The 17,214-nt window shown below is 37.6% G+C and overlaps 4 protein-coding genes across 4 annotated transcripts; 3 read left to right on the top strand and 1 right to left on the bottom strand.

Moving 5' to 3' along the window:
* Positions 1-1,293: 1,293 nt before the first annotated feature.
* MONOS_13802c1 (putative DDE superfamily endonuclease) lies at positions 1,294-2,088 on the top strand (the record flags this gene model as incomplete). The annotated part of the gene is made up of 1 exon (XM_067866538.1): positions 1,294-2,088. One exon carries the CDS (start codon positions 1,294-1,296, stop codon positions 2,086-2,088), a length of 795 nt encoding a protein of 264 aa, XP_067723185.1.
* Positions 2,089-6,036: 3,948 nt separating this feature from the next.
* MONOS_9727 (uncharacterized protein) lies at positions 6,037-7,507 on the bottom strand (the record flags this gene model as incomplete). The annotated part of the gene is made up of 9 exons (XM_067880254.1): positions 6,037-6,308; positions 6,369-6,434; positions 6,489-6,515; positions 6,612-6,641; positions 6,798-6,860; positions 6,945-6,995; positions 7,230-7,247; positions 7,301-7,436; positions 7,487-7,507. 9 exons carry the CDS (start codon positions 7,505-7,507, stop codon positions 6,169-6,171), a joined length of 552 nt encoding a protein of 183 aa, XP_067723184.1. The 3' UTR covers positions 6,037-6,168.
* A 49-nt stretch (positions 7,508-7,556) lies between these two features.
* MONOS_9726 (uncharacterized protein) lies at positions 7,557-8,319 on the top strand (the record flags this gene model as incomplete). The annotated part of the gene is made up of 2 exons (XM_067880253.1): positions 7,557-7,617; positions 7,668-8,319. The coding sequence occupies 2 exons, from the start codon at positions 7,557-7,559 to the stop codon at positions 7,985-7,987; spliced, it is 381 nt and encodes a 126-aa protein (XP_067723183.1). The 3' UTR covers positions 7,988-8,319.
* Positions 8,320-8,444: 125 nt separating this feature from the next.
* On the top strand, positions 8,445-16,944 carry MONOS_9725 (uncharacterized protein; the record flags this gene model as incomplete). The annotated part of the gene is made up of 6 exons (XM_067880252.1): positions 8,445-8,656; positions 8,708-8,750; positions 8,808-8,963; positions 9,028-9,174; positions 9,436-10,122; positions 10,299-16,944. The coding sequence occupies 6 exons, from the start codon at positions 8,445-8,447 to the stop codon at positions 16,710-16,712; spliced, it is 7,659 nt and encodes a 2,552-aa protein (XP_067723182.1). The 3' UTR covers positions 16,713-16,944.
* Positions 16,945-17,214: the final 270 nt, after the last annotated feature.

Below are 17,214 nucleotides of genomic sequence, written 5' to 3'. Positions count from 1 at the left end.
TTGGCAGAGACGATTCTGGAGTGATTGATGATGGTACAGAAGATGATGAAGCTACCTGTTCTTCAAACAAAGCTGAAAAAACTGTTGATGTTTCATCAATATTGAACATCAATTGAGGAATAGGTTTCACTTTGAAGAAATATTTTTCGTAGGCGTCGAAAAACGGAATTAATACAGCTTTGCATGAATGTGCAGCCCTTCCAATGGGCAGCGGTTTCGGCTTTTGCAAGCTGATTTTTTTATGTCTTAACAAAAAACGATCAACCCAATGCTTGTCCACAGTTTTGATTTCTTCTCCTTCGCTTCTTTTTTTGCACAATAATTCATTTGCCTGAAAAACAAAAAAAGTTAAAAAAAATGATGAAAAGACTTGTTTTCACACCATTTGCATAATATTTCGTTTCGTGTGATAAATTCCGATCCTAATGTCCTCCAAAATCCTCTCTTCAAACTCATCTTCTTCTGCTTTAGTAAACAATGTTGGTCTACCGTTTTTTCTTAAATCTCTCCCTTCTTTTCTTGCTTTCAAGGCTCTCACCAAACATCCTCTCGAAATCAACCCGCTTTCCTCGATTTCACGACCGGAATATTGCAAAATATCATAGGCATACAAGGCCTTGATAAACTCATCTCCAATAGAACGCATATCACTCGATGCTTTAATTCTGACAAGAGAAGGTTTCTTTTCCATAGTTTTGATCAAAAACATTAATCCAAGTTTTTGATCAAAAATGGATCGGGTTTCCTCCCTGGATCGGGTTTCCTCACCGACTAACAGTAGAACTTATTCGAATTTATTTTGTTATATCGCATTAACTTTTTCTTTTTGGTATGAGTTTGATATCATTCCAAAAAGATCGACTAAGTTCCAATGTGATTTAATCACATCCATTGTTTTTTATCATGGGTCCTTTTTGATCACAAAAATATTTACATATAAAGGGTGTGTTTGTTGTTATCATTTTTTGACTGTTTCGATCAATGTCTGAATCTTCACTTTTGAGTGTCTTAGAGAGAGTTGAAGAAAGAAATAAAATGCCTGCTTCTCCTGCTATCAAAGAAACAAAAAAAACCACTTCAATCATCGAAAGAGCTTTAAATATTTTGGACAACACACCAACTGCTTTTTTTCGCTTTACGGGCTTCGCCCGATTTGAGTTCGATTTGTTACTTCAACTTCTTCAAAAAGAAATATCTCCTCATCGAGGAAAAGAAAAGGCAATCAACAATTTTTCTGATCAACTTTTTTTATTACTCACTTTTCTTCATCATGGATCCACTACACTAACATTTATGCTTTCTTCTTCTTTTTATGACACTCAAAATGCAACAATTCGACTTCTTCACAGAATTGCTGCAGACATCAGAGTGCCCTTGACTGATTTATTTCTCACTTTTCGCCCAGATCGTCTAGAAGGAATGAAGGAGGTGGGTCTTGTTTTGGATTGTACGGTAATTCCCACAAATCGTCCAGGTGGAAGGTTGGAATATGGAAAGAAATTTTATAGTGGAAAGCATCATATTTACTGTGTGAAGGTGGAAGTTGGTGTTAATCCTCGAATTGGTACTGCTTGTACAATTAGTCACGTCCAAACTGGGTCAACACATGATTTTGTCCTTTTCAAAGATCATTTACCTCAATTTGAGAGTCAATTGGGAGGAGCAAAGATACTTGCTGACTCAGCATACATTGGAGCAAGGCCAGAATTGGGTGCAATAATCTCAAAACCTGTCGGAACACCCGAATTGGCATCCAAAAGAGTAATTGTCGAGCGATTTTTTGGGAGGTTGAAGACTCTTTTTGCCGTTTTCAGGCGTCCATGGCCATTTGAAGTGGAAAGAGTGGCGGAGTATTTCACAATTGCATGCTGTTTGACGAATTTTCACATCCTGAAAAACCCACTGACTGCAGTCGACTCAGATGCAAATTCTCGATTCATTGGATATCTGATGCAGTCACATGAGAAGAAAGTGGAAGCAAAGCGAATCGCTAATGAACGCTATCGAGTCAATATGAAGAAAAGATTGAATCCTGAAGCTCCAACACCATCATCAATCACAACTCTATTTTATTCAGAAGATAGTTAGACTTTTTTATTTTTACCCATATTAATGTTTATAATGTTTATTTTACTTGTTTTTATATTTCCATTACCATAACTATGTTTTTCAGGCAATTCTGAAGCCCAAGAGCAGCGAACTGGGGAAGATCAAAGAGAAAAAGAAAGAAAAGATGAAAAGGAGAAGAAAGAAAAGAAAACTGTCGAAGAAAAGGAAAGGAGAGACGAAATAATAATCAACGAAAGAGATGAAGATGAAGAAAGAGAAAGAAACAGTGACGAATTATCAAGTTGGTTTTTACCAAATCAGTGGAGGTCTCTTCGCTTTCAGCAACCCTCATCATCGTCTTCCTTTCCTTCTGCTTCTTCCTCTAGTGCTTCAATAAAAGAAAAGAGAGTCAGCGAAACTCCTTTGCAGAGCTTGTTAAACCAAAGACAGTGAGTTTTTCTATTGTTTTTTATTTTTCAATTCACCTTTGTTACATTTTTATCTAAATACAATATGATTTTATTATTGATATGTTTTTTTATATAAATTAATATAAAGCATAAATAAAAATTCAAGAAATTTTCATTAATTATCATTGTTGACTTGTTTGTACTCAAAACAAAATATTAAAATATGAAATGAGTGAATTTGTTAAAAAAATATTATTTAAACATTCAGAACTATCATATTTATACTAAACATATAAAAAATATAGTTAAAAATGGTTAAAAGTTATTTATACTTGTTAAAATTGCATAAAAACATGATATAAATGCACTAAACAAAAAATAAACAAAACTCAAAAAACCGATCATAAAAAGTTTTAATTACATATAATAAACACACAAACAAAATGTTAAAACCTAACTCAAAATAATGGTGAAGTAATTTAAGAAACAAAAAAAGTTAAGATCACAAGTTACAAAACAAAAAAAATTTGAAAATCCTCGAGTTGCCTGGAAAAAGATTAAGAAAATACCGAATTGAGCGAGAAACATTCAAAAAGTCACAAATAATTCGAATTTCTTCAATCAATTCGGTGCGGCAGGGAAAATTCGAACAAGTTAGAACCTTTTGTGTTTTATCTGATGCATCCGCAAAAGATATATAAACACTTAATAATATCGATTGAAAACCGAATAGAATCAAACTTATTTGATTTGATTCAATAACATTCATATTCACAAATGTTGGTTTCGTGATCATTAATAACAAAATTTCAATATTTGGTTTTGATCAAACGAAAGTTGTTCTTATTTTTTTCTGATGTCACATTCAAATTTTTTGGACGTTTTGAAGAGTGTGGAGAGGAGAAATATTATTCCACAACGGAATGAATCACTTCAAAAGAAAGAAAAAATTTCCATCATCAAAAAAGCTTGTGACTTTTTTGATGATCCTGTTTCTTCTTTTTTTCGACTTACTGGATTCACAAAAGAAGAATTTGATTTTCTCATTCACATTCTTCAAATGGAAGTTCCTCATCGTCGAGGGAAACTGAAAGCAATCAACAATTTTGATGAACAGTTATTCTTGTTACTCACTTTTCTTCATCACGGTTCAACAACACTCACACTTTTATTATCCACACCTTTCTATGAAACTCAAAACGCTCTTGTCAGACTTCTTCACAGTATTGTTTCTCATATCAGAGCTCCATTAGCAGATTTGTTTTTGACATTTCGCCCTGACAGGATTGAAGTGATGAAGGAGGTTGGAATTGTTTTGGACTGCACAATCATTCCCATCAACAGACCTGGAGGTCGATTAGACTTTGGGAAAAAGTTTTTTAGCGGGAAACATCACACATATTGTGTGAAAGCTGAGGTTGGAATCAATCCCAAAGTTGGGACAGCAAGTACTATCAGTGCAATTCATTCTGGCTCTACTCATGACTTTACAGTCTTTAAAGATCATTATCCTCAATTTTTGGATCGTTTGGGAGGGGCAAAAATATTGGCTGATTCGGCTTACATAGGAGCGAGACCTGATTTGGCTGCAATTATCACCAAACCAGTGGGAACACCAGAGCTAGCAACTCATCGAGTTATCGTGGAACGGTTTTTCGGTCGTCTGAAGACCCTCTTTTCAGTTTTTCGAAGACAGTGGCCATTTGAAGTTGAAAGGGTTGCTGATTATTTCTGTGTGGCTTGTTGTTTGACCAATTTTCATATATTACGAAATCCATTGACAAGAGCAGATGGGGAAGCAAATCAGCGTATTTTGGACAACTTGTGGACGGAGCATTTACAAAAACAAAAAGCAAGACAAATAGCGAATGAGAGATATCGAATAAAATTGAAAAATAGATTGAATCCGAGCTTGTCAATTACACCCACAATAACTACTTTACACGCACAAATAGACAGTTTATTATTCATTACTTTACCCATATTTATATTCATTATCTTTTATTCGATTTTTTTTGATAACTCTTTCAACCATTATATTTTCTCTTTTTTTTATTCAGATATTTCACAGAATGAAAAGGAAGGCGCACTGAAAAAGAAATATGAAGAAGAAAAGAAAGAAAAGCGAAAAATCGAAGAAAAAGAAGAAAAAGAAGAAAAAGAAGAAAAAGAAGAAAAAGAAGAAAAAGATAGAAATGAAACGAAAAGGATTGATTTGGAAGAAAATGATAGTGACGAAGATGATAATTCTATGGCCTGGTGTTTACCAGGTCAGTGGAAATCAATCCAACATTCTTCTGCATCTTCTTCATCTCCTTTTCCTTCAACTCCACGTTCATCAGAAGCAGAAAAGGCGAAAAGAATTACGCCAAGCCCTTTAAGGCTTCTTTTGGAACAAAGAAATTAGTTTTTTCTTTTATTATTTCTATTTTTCAATCATTCACCTTTTTTAAAAAAAAAAATAAAAGAGAATAAAAAATATAACTTATTGTATGTATGTCATAAAATATTCATAAAAAATAATGAAATGAAACAAAAATCGTTGTTTCCCCTTGAGTTTTATATGAAATAAACGTTGAAAAAGTATTATTAATGATCCTGATTTAAAATAAAACGTCACAGCTGTTAATAGCTTAAAACATATGAAAATAATCATAAGAATTAATATAAATGCTCAATCGCAAGGATATCATGTGAAAGAATTAAAAACAAATGCAAACCTTTTGAACTATAAAAAAACTCAAAATTTGCTGAAAACAGATCAAAACACCATGGATTTTATAAAGATGCATAAAATATCAAAGTATAGAGAATAATCGAAACGAAGGAATCAAATAAAAGAAGAAACAAAAAAATATTAAGATCAGTTTTTCAAACATTTCGTAATTCCTATTTTGGACCAAGTGAGATTGAGAAAGTTCCAATTTGATTGAATCAATTCCAAAAAAAGAGGTTGACATCTATGTTATAAAATCAAATTTATTTTTTGCTCAAGATTCGAAAAACCTCTAGTTCTAGTTCTCTCCATAGCTCAGTTGGAAGAGCGCGAGACTGTAGAAAATGCTGTTATCTTGAGGTCGCTGGTTCGAACCCGGCTGGGGAGAATTTTTCTTGTTTTTTTGTTATATTTTGAATATTCCTATCCTCTCTCAATAAGAACGAAAACACTTTTTTTGTTAAATTTTGAATGTTCTTTTCATTCAACAACAGATCTTCAAAAAAATTTTCAGATTAGCGTTTTATTTTTTTGAAAACCTAAAATATGTTCAATAATAGAAGAAATAGAAGCACTATTTTTTCTTTTCGATTGTCTTTTGTTATATGTTTTATTAAAAAGACACAACAAATGACAAAACACTATTTCTGTTCAATTTTCATTTTTATTGATCTTCCAATTATGAGTATTATTATTTTCCTCTATAATGGAATAAAAATTTATGGAAAAAATTTTTTTCATCATTTCGAATTTTGGAAAAATGCTGAAACTGTTGATTTTGATATCAGCTGCTTTCGCAAATTCATTTCTGGAGCTTGAGCCAGAAAGAAGTGAATTCAACGCAAGCGCTGTCTATGAAAAAGGAAAGATCTGGAATGAATACCAGAACGTAGAATACAAGTTAACGGATGTTTACGATGAGGAGGATGAAACGGAAGAGATAGAAGCAATTCCGGAGGAAGATGAAGACGAGATCATTCAACTTTTTGAGGATCAAGATGAAGAGTATATTGATTCGGAAGAGGTCTTCGATGATGAGGGAGAAGAAGAAGAAAGCGAATTGGAGTTCGAATATGAAATATTTGAATTAGACGATGAATATTCTGGAGAAGAATTGGACGGTGCAAAGGCAGCTAAACCAAAGCCGAAACCAAAGCCCACTCCAAAACCAAAACCCAAGCCAACTCCCAAGCCAAAGCCAAAGCCAAAGCCAACTCCCAAGCCCAAACCAACTCCAAAACCCAAACCAACTCCAAAGCCTAAGCCAACTCCAAAACCTAAGCCAACTCCAAAACCTAAGCCAACTCCAAAGCCTAAGCCCACGCCTAAACCAAAACCTTCTCCAAAACCAAAGCCACAACCACCCACACCAAAACCAAAGCCACAACCACCCACACCAAAACCAAAGCCTCAACCACCCAAGCCTAAACCACAGCCTCCTAAACCAAAGCCCCAACCACCAAAGCCTACACCAAAGCCAACTCCCAAGCCAAAACCAAAGCCTACACCAAAACCCACTCCCAAGCCACAACCAAAACCAACTCCAAAACCCACCCCCAAGCCCACCCCCAAGCCCACCCCCAAGCCCACCCCCAAGCCCACCCCCAAGCCTACACCAAAGCCTACACCAAAGCCAACTCCCAAGCCAACTCCCAAGCCAACTCCCAAGCCAACTCCCAAGCCAACTCCCAAGCCAACTCCCAAGCCAACTCCCAAGCCAACTCCCAAGCCAACTCCCAAGCCAACTCCCAAGCCAACTCCCAAGCCACAACCAAAGCCAACACCAAAGCCACAGCCAAAGCCACAACCAAAGCCACAGCCTCAGCCATCGAAGGATGTTTACGTTGTGAAGAAAGGAGACACGTTGTCAAAGATAGCTGCAATATATCACACAACAGTTGCAGAATTGGCAAAATACAATCATATTGCCAATCCTAACAAGATATACGTTGGCCAGAAAATCAAAATTCCATCGAAGCGTCCACAACCCCCGAAGCCTGAACCACCAAAGCCGCATCCTCCAAAGCCCCTACCACCAAAGCCGAAGCCACAACCTCCGCAACCACCAAAGCCTCATCCAGAACCTGAGCCAGAGCCAGAGCCAGACTATCCCGATGAACCAGACTACCCAGATGAGCCTGATGAACCAGATTATCCTGATGAGCCTGATGAGCCTGATGAACCTGATGAACCGGATGAGCCAGACGAGCCAGATGAACCTGATGTGCCTGTACCAAATCCACCCAAGCCTCCGAAACCACCTAAGCCACGTCCAGAGCCCCCACACCCAAAGCCCTATCCAGCGCCGAACCCGCCGATTGAAGGAGGGCATTACATTGAGCTGGAAGAAGGAGTAGAGGCGATTGTGGATGTGGAGTCGTATGACGATGGCGATTGTGTGTCGCTGGTGCAGCTCTTCTCAGATGTGGGTGCGACGAGCGAGTGGGTGGCAGGAGAGGCGATTACAAACACGTCGTTCCCGATTGACTCAGGCGCTGTGATTGCGACGTTTGTGAACGGGACATTCCCTGAGCGCATCGACGTGGAGGTTGAGGATGAAGAAGTGGATCCTGTCACGAAGGAGACGAAGGTGGTGAAGAAGACTGTGAAGCGCACGCCAACCACTGCACACGCCTGCTTCTTTGACCGGATGACTGAGGAAGGAATGGTGGTGGTGGAGCAATACCCAGCCACGAAGACAGTGAAGCGCACAGTGTATGGCTTCACTGGGAGAGGCGATGTGACTGACGCTGCTAGCTACTCAATCGTGAGGAATAAAAGTGATGTTGTAGATCCTGAACCATCAGAGTAAAAGGAGAAAGAAAAAAGGAGAAAAATCTCGTCTTTATTTTTTTTTTTATGTATATGATTACCACTGCAGCAATTAGATCAAAGCTGTAAGTTGATGTATATGTAATCGTACATTTTTATAAAGTTCTTGTACATGTAAAATAATCCTTTTGTTTGAGTAATTTGTTAAAATTGAGATAATTTTGATTTTTATGTTTGAAGGTTTATTTAACTATTGCAATTTTATTTTCAAAACGACATTACCTTTTCCTTTTCAATTTTTATTTTCGAATAAACACAGAGTTATGTTTAATTGAAAACAACAGAGTTAGAAAATTTCTATTTCCAAAGAAATTATTTTTTGATTTTTTAAAAGAAAATGAGACTGGTTCGATTTAATTGAGACTTCATTTATGAAATTTCCCAAACTTTTTTATTTAAATTTGAAATTGTAAAACAGCTTCTTTTGGCGATATTGCATGTCATTGTCGGTAGACTTTCTTCCAAAAGTCACACCTGTTGATTGGGATGCAATTCTAGGAATTTCTGAAGATATTATTGTTGGAGCTGATGAAGCTGAAAGAGCTGAGTTATTTTCGTTGATTGCGAGTTTGAAAGTGAATACAAATGATCCAGATTCAACTCCAGCGAATCTCTTTCATTTGTTTTCTGTCACTCAATGCATGCTTGAGTGTGAAAATTTCTGTAGATTTTATTATTTATTTATCATAATTTTTTAAAGGTTGTGGGATAAACAAAAGAACGAAGCAATTAACATTGTTGAAGTGTGAATTGATTTTTCAGTATTAATAATTTTTTTAAAATTAACTCTTTCCCCACAGGATTTACGAAATGATAACCTTCGTCTTGAAAAAGTTGCCAATGACCGTTCAGCAGAGCAAGAAAACAGACAATTGAGAGATGAAATCGAAAGACTGAGGCAAGAATCGAACGCTAAGGGACGAGAAATTTTGGCATTGCAGCAAGATTTAGAAAGAGTGTGCTTTGAGATTGATTAATACAGCTCTTTATAGTTGAGGATCAAATATTGCTTTAATACAGGAGCAAGAAAAAGTCAAGCGTGAAAAGTTAGATAGTGCAGAACGAGAAGAAAAAGCGAAGAAGCAAGTTTTTGAAATTGAGCAACGGATGACAAAGATGAAAAATGAATTCGAAGCTGAATTGGACAAAAGGCGTCAAGAGTTGGAGGTTTGGATTTCTTTTTATTATTTCAGAAAATTGTTTGTATTTTATTTATTAATTTTTCCCCTCCATTTGCTGAATATCTTCAAATTGCAAAATACTTTTCTTTCTTTTCTTTTCTTTTCTTTCTTTTCTATCTTTTCTTTCTTTCTTTCTTTCTTTCTTTCTTTCTTTTTTTCTTTTCTTCTTCTTTTTATCTTTCTTTTCATTTTATTTTATAAATAAAAATTTATATTAAAAAAAAATTATTTTTCCTGTTCCTTTCAGCGCCTGCGTGTTGAGAACAACGAGATAGCAGACCACAATCTTGTTCTGTCACAAGAAATAGAACAGCAGAAAGAGCACGCCATTCAAGGCAAAGCCGACAAAGAGCAACTGTCTTCTGTGTTAAGAGAATTAGACGAGAGCCGAAGAAGAAACGAAGAGTTGGAAGAAGAATGCTCCGAGCTGAGACAACACAGCGAATCGCTGCAGACTTTGTTAGAGGAGCATGTGAAGGAGACGGGGAAGAAAGAGAAAGAGCTGAATTTTGTGATTGAGCAGAATCTGAATGAGCTTCTGAGGCAGGTGGATTTGAAGGACAAGCAGATAATGTACCATGCTGCGGAATCGAAGCGGTTTTTTGAGGAGAATGCGAGATTGAGTGCGATTATTGAAGAAGAGAAGAAGAAAAGGTATGGGCAACAAATAGAAGAGCTGCAGAGGCAGGTGGAAGATGCGCAGATGATGCTGCAGGCGAAGGAGGAGGAGATTGTGGATTTGATGGAGGAGCTGAAGAGGAAGGAGAAGGAGAAGGAGAAAGAGGGAAGAGGAGAAGGAGAAAGAGAAGAGGGAAAAGATGAAAGTACGAGAAAGGCGTTGAAGAAGAGAAGAGAAGAAGAACAAGCAGAAGAAGCGAGAATTAGAGAGAAGATATTGCAACAGCAGTTGGATAGCGCTGGAGGCGGATTGGATGTTTGTGTGAATATAAAAATTAATATCTTTTATTTATTTATTTATTTATTTATTTTCTTCTTCTTCTTCTTCTTTCCTCTCTCTCTCTTTTTCTATATTTATTTTTTTCTTATTTTTTTTCTTTATTTTTTTCTTTAATTTTCTTTCTCTTTCTTTCCCTCTCTCTCTCATTCCAGACCGAAACCGCCCTCAAATACGAGCAGCGTATCAGTTCTCTCCAAAAAGCGCTGTCTCAGCTGATCCAAACAGCCGAGAAAGAGAGGGAACTGCGCGGGGCAGCGCAGAAAGAAGCCGAAGACATTTTGAGAGAGCGAAAAGTAGATGAAGATGAGCTTCTGTTTGTGAAGGCGAGAATGAGGGAGTATGAAAAGGGGGTGTATGGATTGAAAGAAGCAGTGGAGGAAGCAGGGGAGATGAGGGAAATGATGAAAGAGAAAGACGAAGAGATTGAGAAGCTGCTGAAGGAGATTGACAGGCTGAATGAAGAGAAAGATGTGGTGCTGGAGGAAGTGGAGTGGCTGCAGGAGAAGGTGTTTGGGAAGAAAGAAGGAGAAGGAGAAAGGGAAAGGGAAAGAGAAGGAGAAGAAGAGAGAGGAAGAGAAGGAGAAAGAGGAAGAAGAGGAGAAGGAGAAGGAGAAGGAGATGGGATTTATCAACGGAAATCACAGAATTCTATTTATTCCCCTTCTTCTTCTTCTTCTTCTTCTTCTTCTCTTTCTCCTTCAAACGTCCCAGTCGGTATCAAATATTCTTTCACTCCCCTTGACCAGGATCAATCACCAATTGTTGGTTCAATTTATTCTCCTTATTCTTATCCTTCTTCTCCTTCTTCTTCTTCCTCTTCTTCCTTTTCTTCCTCTTCTTCCTCTTTTTCTTCCTCTTCCTCCTCCTCTTTCTCCACCCAACGAGCCAAAGAACTGTCCCAGATGAAGTCCAAGCACCGTCTTGAGTGCGAGCAGCTGCGCTCTTATGTCTCCACACTCGAAAGTGAAATAGAAAGGCTGGAAAAAGAGCGAATTTCGCTGAAGCAGCAGATGCGGGTGCAGGCGATGATGAGGGCGGGGAGGGCGGTGGAGAGCGATATCCCCGCGGGAAAGGTGGAGAAAGTGGAGAGGGCAGTGGCGGATATATTAGAGGGGTATGAGCTGAGGAGGGTGGAGGAAGGAGAAGAAGAAGGAGAAGGAGAAGGAGGAAGAGAAGGAAGAGGAGAAGGAAGAAGAAGTGTAAAATCTAGTTATAATAATAAACATAATAATAATACTGAAAGAAATAAAAATGGAGATGGAGATAAAGACAGAGGAAGAGGAAGTTATTTGAATTCTTCTTCTTCTTCTTCTTCTTCTGCTTCTGCTTCTTCTTCTTCTTCTCGTATTCCTCCTCAAATTGCACCTCCAACTTCAAATTCGTTTTCTTCATTTGCTTCATTTTCTGATGAAAATGGAAGAGGAAGAGGAAGAGAAGGAAGAAGTTATGACTTTGCTGATGAAGAAGAAGAAGATGATGATGATGGAAGAGAAGGAGAAAGAAGAGAAGGAGGAAGAAGAAGAGAAGGAGGAGGAATTCAATCAGAAAGCGGAGCAAGCAAGCAACTTGAGGTATCTATGCAGCTGATGGGGCAGTTGAGGGCGATAACCGCACAAAATGACAAAATGTTGGAGGAAATGAAGGAGAAAGAGAGGGAAATGAAGAGGGAAATGGAGAAAGAGAGGAAGAGGAGGGAAGAAGTGGAGATGGAGTTGAAGAGGGAGTTGAAGAGGAGGAGAGGGAGGAAGGGGAAGAAAGAAGGAGAAGAAAGAGAAGAAAGAGAAGAAGAAAGAGAAGAAGAATATGATGATGATTTTAAGATTTCTTCTTCCTCTTCTTCTTCCTCTTCTTCATTAATTCGTCAGAAAGAAGAGCTTGTGAAGCTGCAGATGGCAAACAGATCGCTCAAACAACAATTGAAAGCAGCAAAAGAGCAATTGAATGAAGAAATAAGCAAATTGATGAAGGAAACGAAGAAAGAGAAAATAGAAAATGAGAAAGAAAAAATGAAACAAAAGAAAGAAATCGAAAAATTGGAAGAAGTGAAAGAGAAAAATGAGAAGAAGATGAAGAAGTTGGAGGAAGAATATGAAAATTTGAAGAAAGAGACGGAAGAATTGAGAAAATTGGCAGATTTGCCAGTGGAGGAAGAAGGGAAAAACGGAGGAGAAAATGTGTGGGACGCGAAGAAGATGGTAATCCGGTTTAATTCTTTGATGAAGAAGTATGAAGAGAAGAACGTTGAAGCAGAAGAAGAGAGGAAGAAGAAAGAAGCGATTGAAAATGTGTGGAATGGAATTTTAAAGGAGATGGAGGAGAAGGGGGTGAATGTTGGAGAGGGAGAAAAAGTGAAGGAGATGAAGAAGAAGATGAAGGAGATGAAGAAGAATGACAGAGAAGAAGGAGAAGGAGAAGAGGAGGAGGAGGAAGAAGAGAATGAAGAAGAGAAAGAGGAAGAGAAAGAGGAAGAAAAGAAAGTTAATAATAAACACAAAAATTCAATTTCTTCTTCTTCTTCTTCTTCTTCCGACAACAACAACAACAATGAAAACGAGCATTTTATTCTTTCTTCTCGTCTCAATCGTCTCCATGCCTTTATCAAGTCCACATACCCTTCTCTTCTCCAGCGCCTTGTCGAATGCGAATGCGAAATTCTCCGTTTCTCCGTGTCTTCTTCTTCTTCTCTTTCTTTGAATGTTCCTTCTCATCTTTTCTTTTCTCTTAGAAGACTTTATCAATATTCACAACATGCATTGGCTGAGGCTTTGTTTGAGAAGAACGGGGTTTATGATGATGTTTGTGGGGGAAGAAGAAGAGAAAGAGATGGAGAAGAAAGAGGAAGAGAAGGAAGAGAAGAAGGAAGAGAGAAAGAGAAAGAGGAGAAAGAAGAGGTTTCAATTTCATCATCATCATCTTCTTCTTCTTCTTCCTCTTCTTCTTCTCTTTCATCTCTTAAGCAAATAAACAAGTTTTTAAGAGATTCCAACAGACAACTTCAGCTCTGCTTGCTGAATGTTTTGAAGGAAACCGATTTTCTTCTCATTTTATCTGCCTTTTTTGTGCCTTCTTCATCTTCTCTTTCTTCTTCCTCCTCTTCTCTTTCTCCTTCTCCTTCTCTTTCATCAGATAATCTTGTTCCATTCGTTATGCTTCCTTCTTCTTTCCTTTCTGCCTTCAAAAAAGCTGTTGTTACTCTTCAAAATTGCCAAACACCTCAAAATTGTAATGTTTCTTCTTCTTATTCCTCTTCCTCTTCTTCTCCTTCTAATTCAAAACCAACAAACATTTCACAATCATCATCATCTTCTTCTTCTTCTCCTTCTCCTTCTTCCTCTTCTTCTTCCTCTTCTTCCTCTCCTTCTCTTCCATTGAACTTCCTTCTTCTTCGTCTTTCATCTGATTTCACTGAAATCGCCACAAATTCAATAAAAAAAACGAACACAAAAAGACTTTTGCAAAATGAGAAGGAAAAACAAGATCCAACAAAGATGAAAATTTCTTCTTCTTCTTCTTCTTCTTCTCATTCCATTTCATTGTCACCATCATCATCATCTTCTTCTTCTCTTTCTCTTTCTCCTTCTTCTCTTCTTTCTTCTTCTTCTTCTGATTTGTCCTCTTTTCTTTCTCCATCTGAACACAAACCTGCTTTTTCTGTTCCTCATTCTGTTCTTCAGCCAACTTTTGCTTCTTCTTTCAATCTTATTCCACATCAATATTCATCTCATTCACAATCTTCTTCTTCCTCTTCTTCTTCCTCTTCTTCTTCTTCTTCTTCTTCTTCTTCTTCTTCTTCTTCTCTATCTTCCTCTTCTTCTTCTTCTTCCTCCTCCTCTTCCTCTTCCTCCTCCTCTTCTTTTCTCAACACATTCAAAACTTTTCCTTCAAGAGATGTCACAAAAATGACTGAAAAAGAACAAAAAGAACTGGAATTGCTTCAAAAAGTGTCTGAAAATCTGCTTTTTTCTGGTTTGTTTGGCGAAATGTCGATCAAAATATGCGAAGAAGTTAGAAGCGAAAAGGAAAGAGAAGAAAGAGAAGAAAGAGAAAGAGAAGAAAATGAAGAAGAAGAAGAAGAAGAAGAAGAAAATGAAAAAGAGAATAAAAATCTTCGCAATCACAAAAATAATTACATTCAAAAGCCAAATTCTTTTGAATTTATTCCTCAAAATGAGATTCGAGACGAAATGGATGAAAACGTAGCAGTCAATCCATTTGATCCGCTTCCAATGCAATCTGATGAAAAGATGTTGTATTCTTCTTCTTCCTCTTCTTCTCTTTCTTCTCCATCTCCTCTTTCTTCTTATCCTTCTTCTTCTTCCTCTTCTTCTTCTTCTTCCACCACCACCTCCTTTTCTTCTTCTCCTCATTCCACCTTCTCCATCATTCACAAATACCCTCAAAAACCTCTTCTTCCCCACAGCCTTCTCCTCTTTTTCTCTTCCCAGCAGCAGCTTATTCGCCTTTTGCAGACAAGAATCGCGTTTTTTGAGGGAAAATGTGCTTCTTTGAATGCGGAAATGATTCATTTGGAGTTTTTGAATGAAGAATTGAAGAGAGATGCAGAGAGAATGAGGAAAGAAAGAGATGTGAGTGAGGAAGTGTGGAGGAGATGGAAAGAAGAGGAAGAAGAAGAAGAAGAAGAAAGTGATGATGATGATGAAGATAGCAACGGAATGAAAGGAAAAATTAAGTTTGGAGGGAAGAAAAAGAAAAAGAAAAACCAAGTCAAAGAAATAGTCAGCTTAGCAGAACGAAGCAACACATCTGGGACATTCCGAACTTCTGCTTTTATTTCTCCTTCTTCCTTTTCTTCTTCTTCTCATTCTTCTTCTTCCCCTCCTCCAATTCCCTCCTCCTTCACTCTTGTCAACGCTCTGAGGAAGAAGCTTCTATGGCAGCAGGAGCAGATGGATGTACTGAATGAAGAATTGAATGAAACATTAGCAATTAGCCAGATGAACAAGGCAAAGTTTGTGATGAGCGAAGGGAGGTATGAAGCAGCCGTGAAAGTAGCAGCAGAAATGAGAAGGGCGAGCGATGCATCGATGGAATGGATCCTGATGAAGGTGAGGAGGATGAAGGAGAAGAAGAAAGAGAAAAAAGGCAAAAATGGAGAAGAAAATGAGGTTAAATTAGGAAATAAAAAGCAGCAAGGGAAGAAAGCAGAGTTGATCAGTGAGAGATTGGGTGATGTGGAAGAGGCGATGGTGCCCTTCAGCAAAGTCAGTTTTCTTCTGTCCGCACTGAAAGAACAGGAAAAACTGATTATGGAATCACAGAGCTTGCTTAGAGGCAGAGAAGGAGAAGATGGAAAAGAAGAAGAAGAAGAAGAAGTTAATGCAAGATCTTCTTCTTCTTCTCCTCCTCCTCCTTCACTTGCTTCATCCGATTTCGATGAGAAGACCAAATCACAACATCAACAGAAGCAAAAGCAAAAGCAGACAAGAAGAAGAAGAAGAGGAGGAGGAGGATACGATTTGGATGTGTTGGAGAGAGAGAACATGAGGCTGAAGACAGAAATTGTCCATCTTCATCAGAAATTGCGAGAAAGTGAGCTGGATTTGAACGAAGCAGATGCGAAAGTGAGTGAGAAAGAGGAAGAAATCGAAGAGATTGGAAATGTGGTGAAGAAGAAGAATGCAGAGCTGGAAGCACTGAGGAAGATGAGCAGGCTGTTGGAAGAGGCATATGGCAAAGCAGCGAGGGAAGTGAATGAGATGGCGAGGTTTAATGAAGAGGCGGAGGTGGTGAGGGAAGAGGGGAGTAGAATCGGGGTGAGGATGAAGAAGAATGCGGAGAGAATAGAGAAAATAGAGAAGATGGAGAAGATGGAGAAAATAGAGAGGAAGGAAGAGAAGGAGAAGAAGGAGAAGAAGGAGAAGAAGGAGAAGATGGAGAAGAAGGAGAAGAAGGAGAAGATGGAGAAGAAATGGAGTGGAGGTGGGGAGATGGATGGAATTGATGCAAAGAAACAAGCAAATTCATTGAATCGTACTTCTTTCGGATCTTCTTCTTCTTCTTCTCTTTCTCCTTCCTCTTCCTCTTACTCTTACTCTTCCTCTTCTTCTCTTTCACAGAACAAAAGCTCCATTTCACAGCACACTTCAACTCAGATGCCGATTGCACCAACACAACGCACTTCACTTGCCTCGCCTTCTCCTTCTTCCTCCTCTTCCTCCTCCTCTCCTTCTTCTTCATCTGCTAATATGCATTTCACATCTTCTGCTCCACTTCACAATCGCACACACAAATCTTCACGTTCTCCTTTGTCTCCTTCATCTCATTCATCTCATTCACCTTCTTCTTCCTCTTCCTCTTCCTCTTCATCTTCCTTTTCTTCTTCTTCTTCTTCTTCCTCTTCCTCTTCTTCTGTTTCTGCAATCATCCCACCCCGCCCTCTTTCCCAGTCTCCTCGTCTATCAAATGCCACTTCACAGAATGTTTCTGAGAGGCCTCGCTCAAATCCATCTTCACCCAGACAATCACAAATAGAAAGAACAATTCCGAAACGAACTTCTTCTCTTTCTTCTTTGTCTTCTTTGTCTTCTACAAAAAAGATGAAATGAAAAACTTATTTAAAAAAATGATTTTTTAAATAAAAAAATAACAAAAAATATTTATTTTTTAATTTCTATTATTTATTTAGCACGAGAATGTCAGATTTAAATGATATGATATCCGAAAACTTTTGGAACAAATCATTGTTTTTTTCATAAATGCAAGAATTTTGTCCCTTATGACTTGTTTGACTTTATTTACGTAAATGCCAGCTAATTCATCAAAAGAAAGAAAACAACAAACACAAAATTTTATTGTTACGCTATAAAGAAACTTTTGTTTTGGTTCATAAAAAATGAAGCAAATATCAAAAGAAAAAGATTTCATTTATCATGTCTGATTTCTGAAACAAACACGAATGAACAAGATAAACAAGAGTTTGAATGGTTCATTGATTTTTCAACGATTGCAGAACGATTGAGTTGAATAACAACAAGTTCATTTAAATGTTTTTTCTTTGAACACCAGATCATAAATGACCCTTAATAATAATAATTCAAAGAAGAAAAA

The sequence above is a fragment of the Monocercomonoides exilis genome (assembly GCF_001643675.1).
Source record: "Monocercomonoides exilis strain PA203 chromosome Unknown scaffold38-1042076, whole genome shotgun sequence".
NCBI lineage: Eukaryota > Preaxostyla > Oxymonadida > Polymastigidae > Monocercomonoides > Monocercomonoides exilis.
The sequence above is the reverse complement of the archived record's forward strand: the minus strand, read 5'-3'. Positions and strand labels throughout refer to the sequence as shown.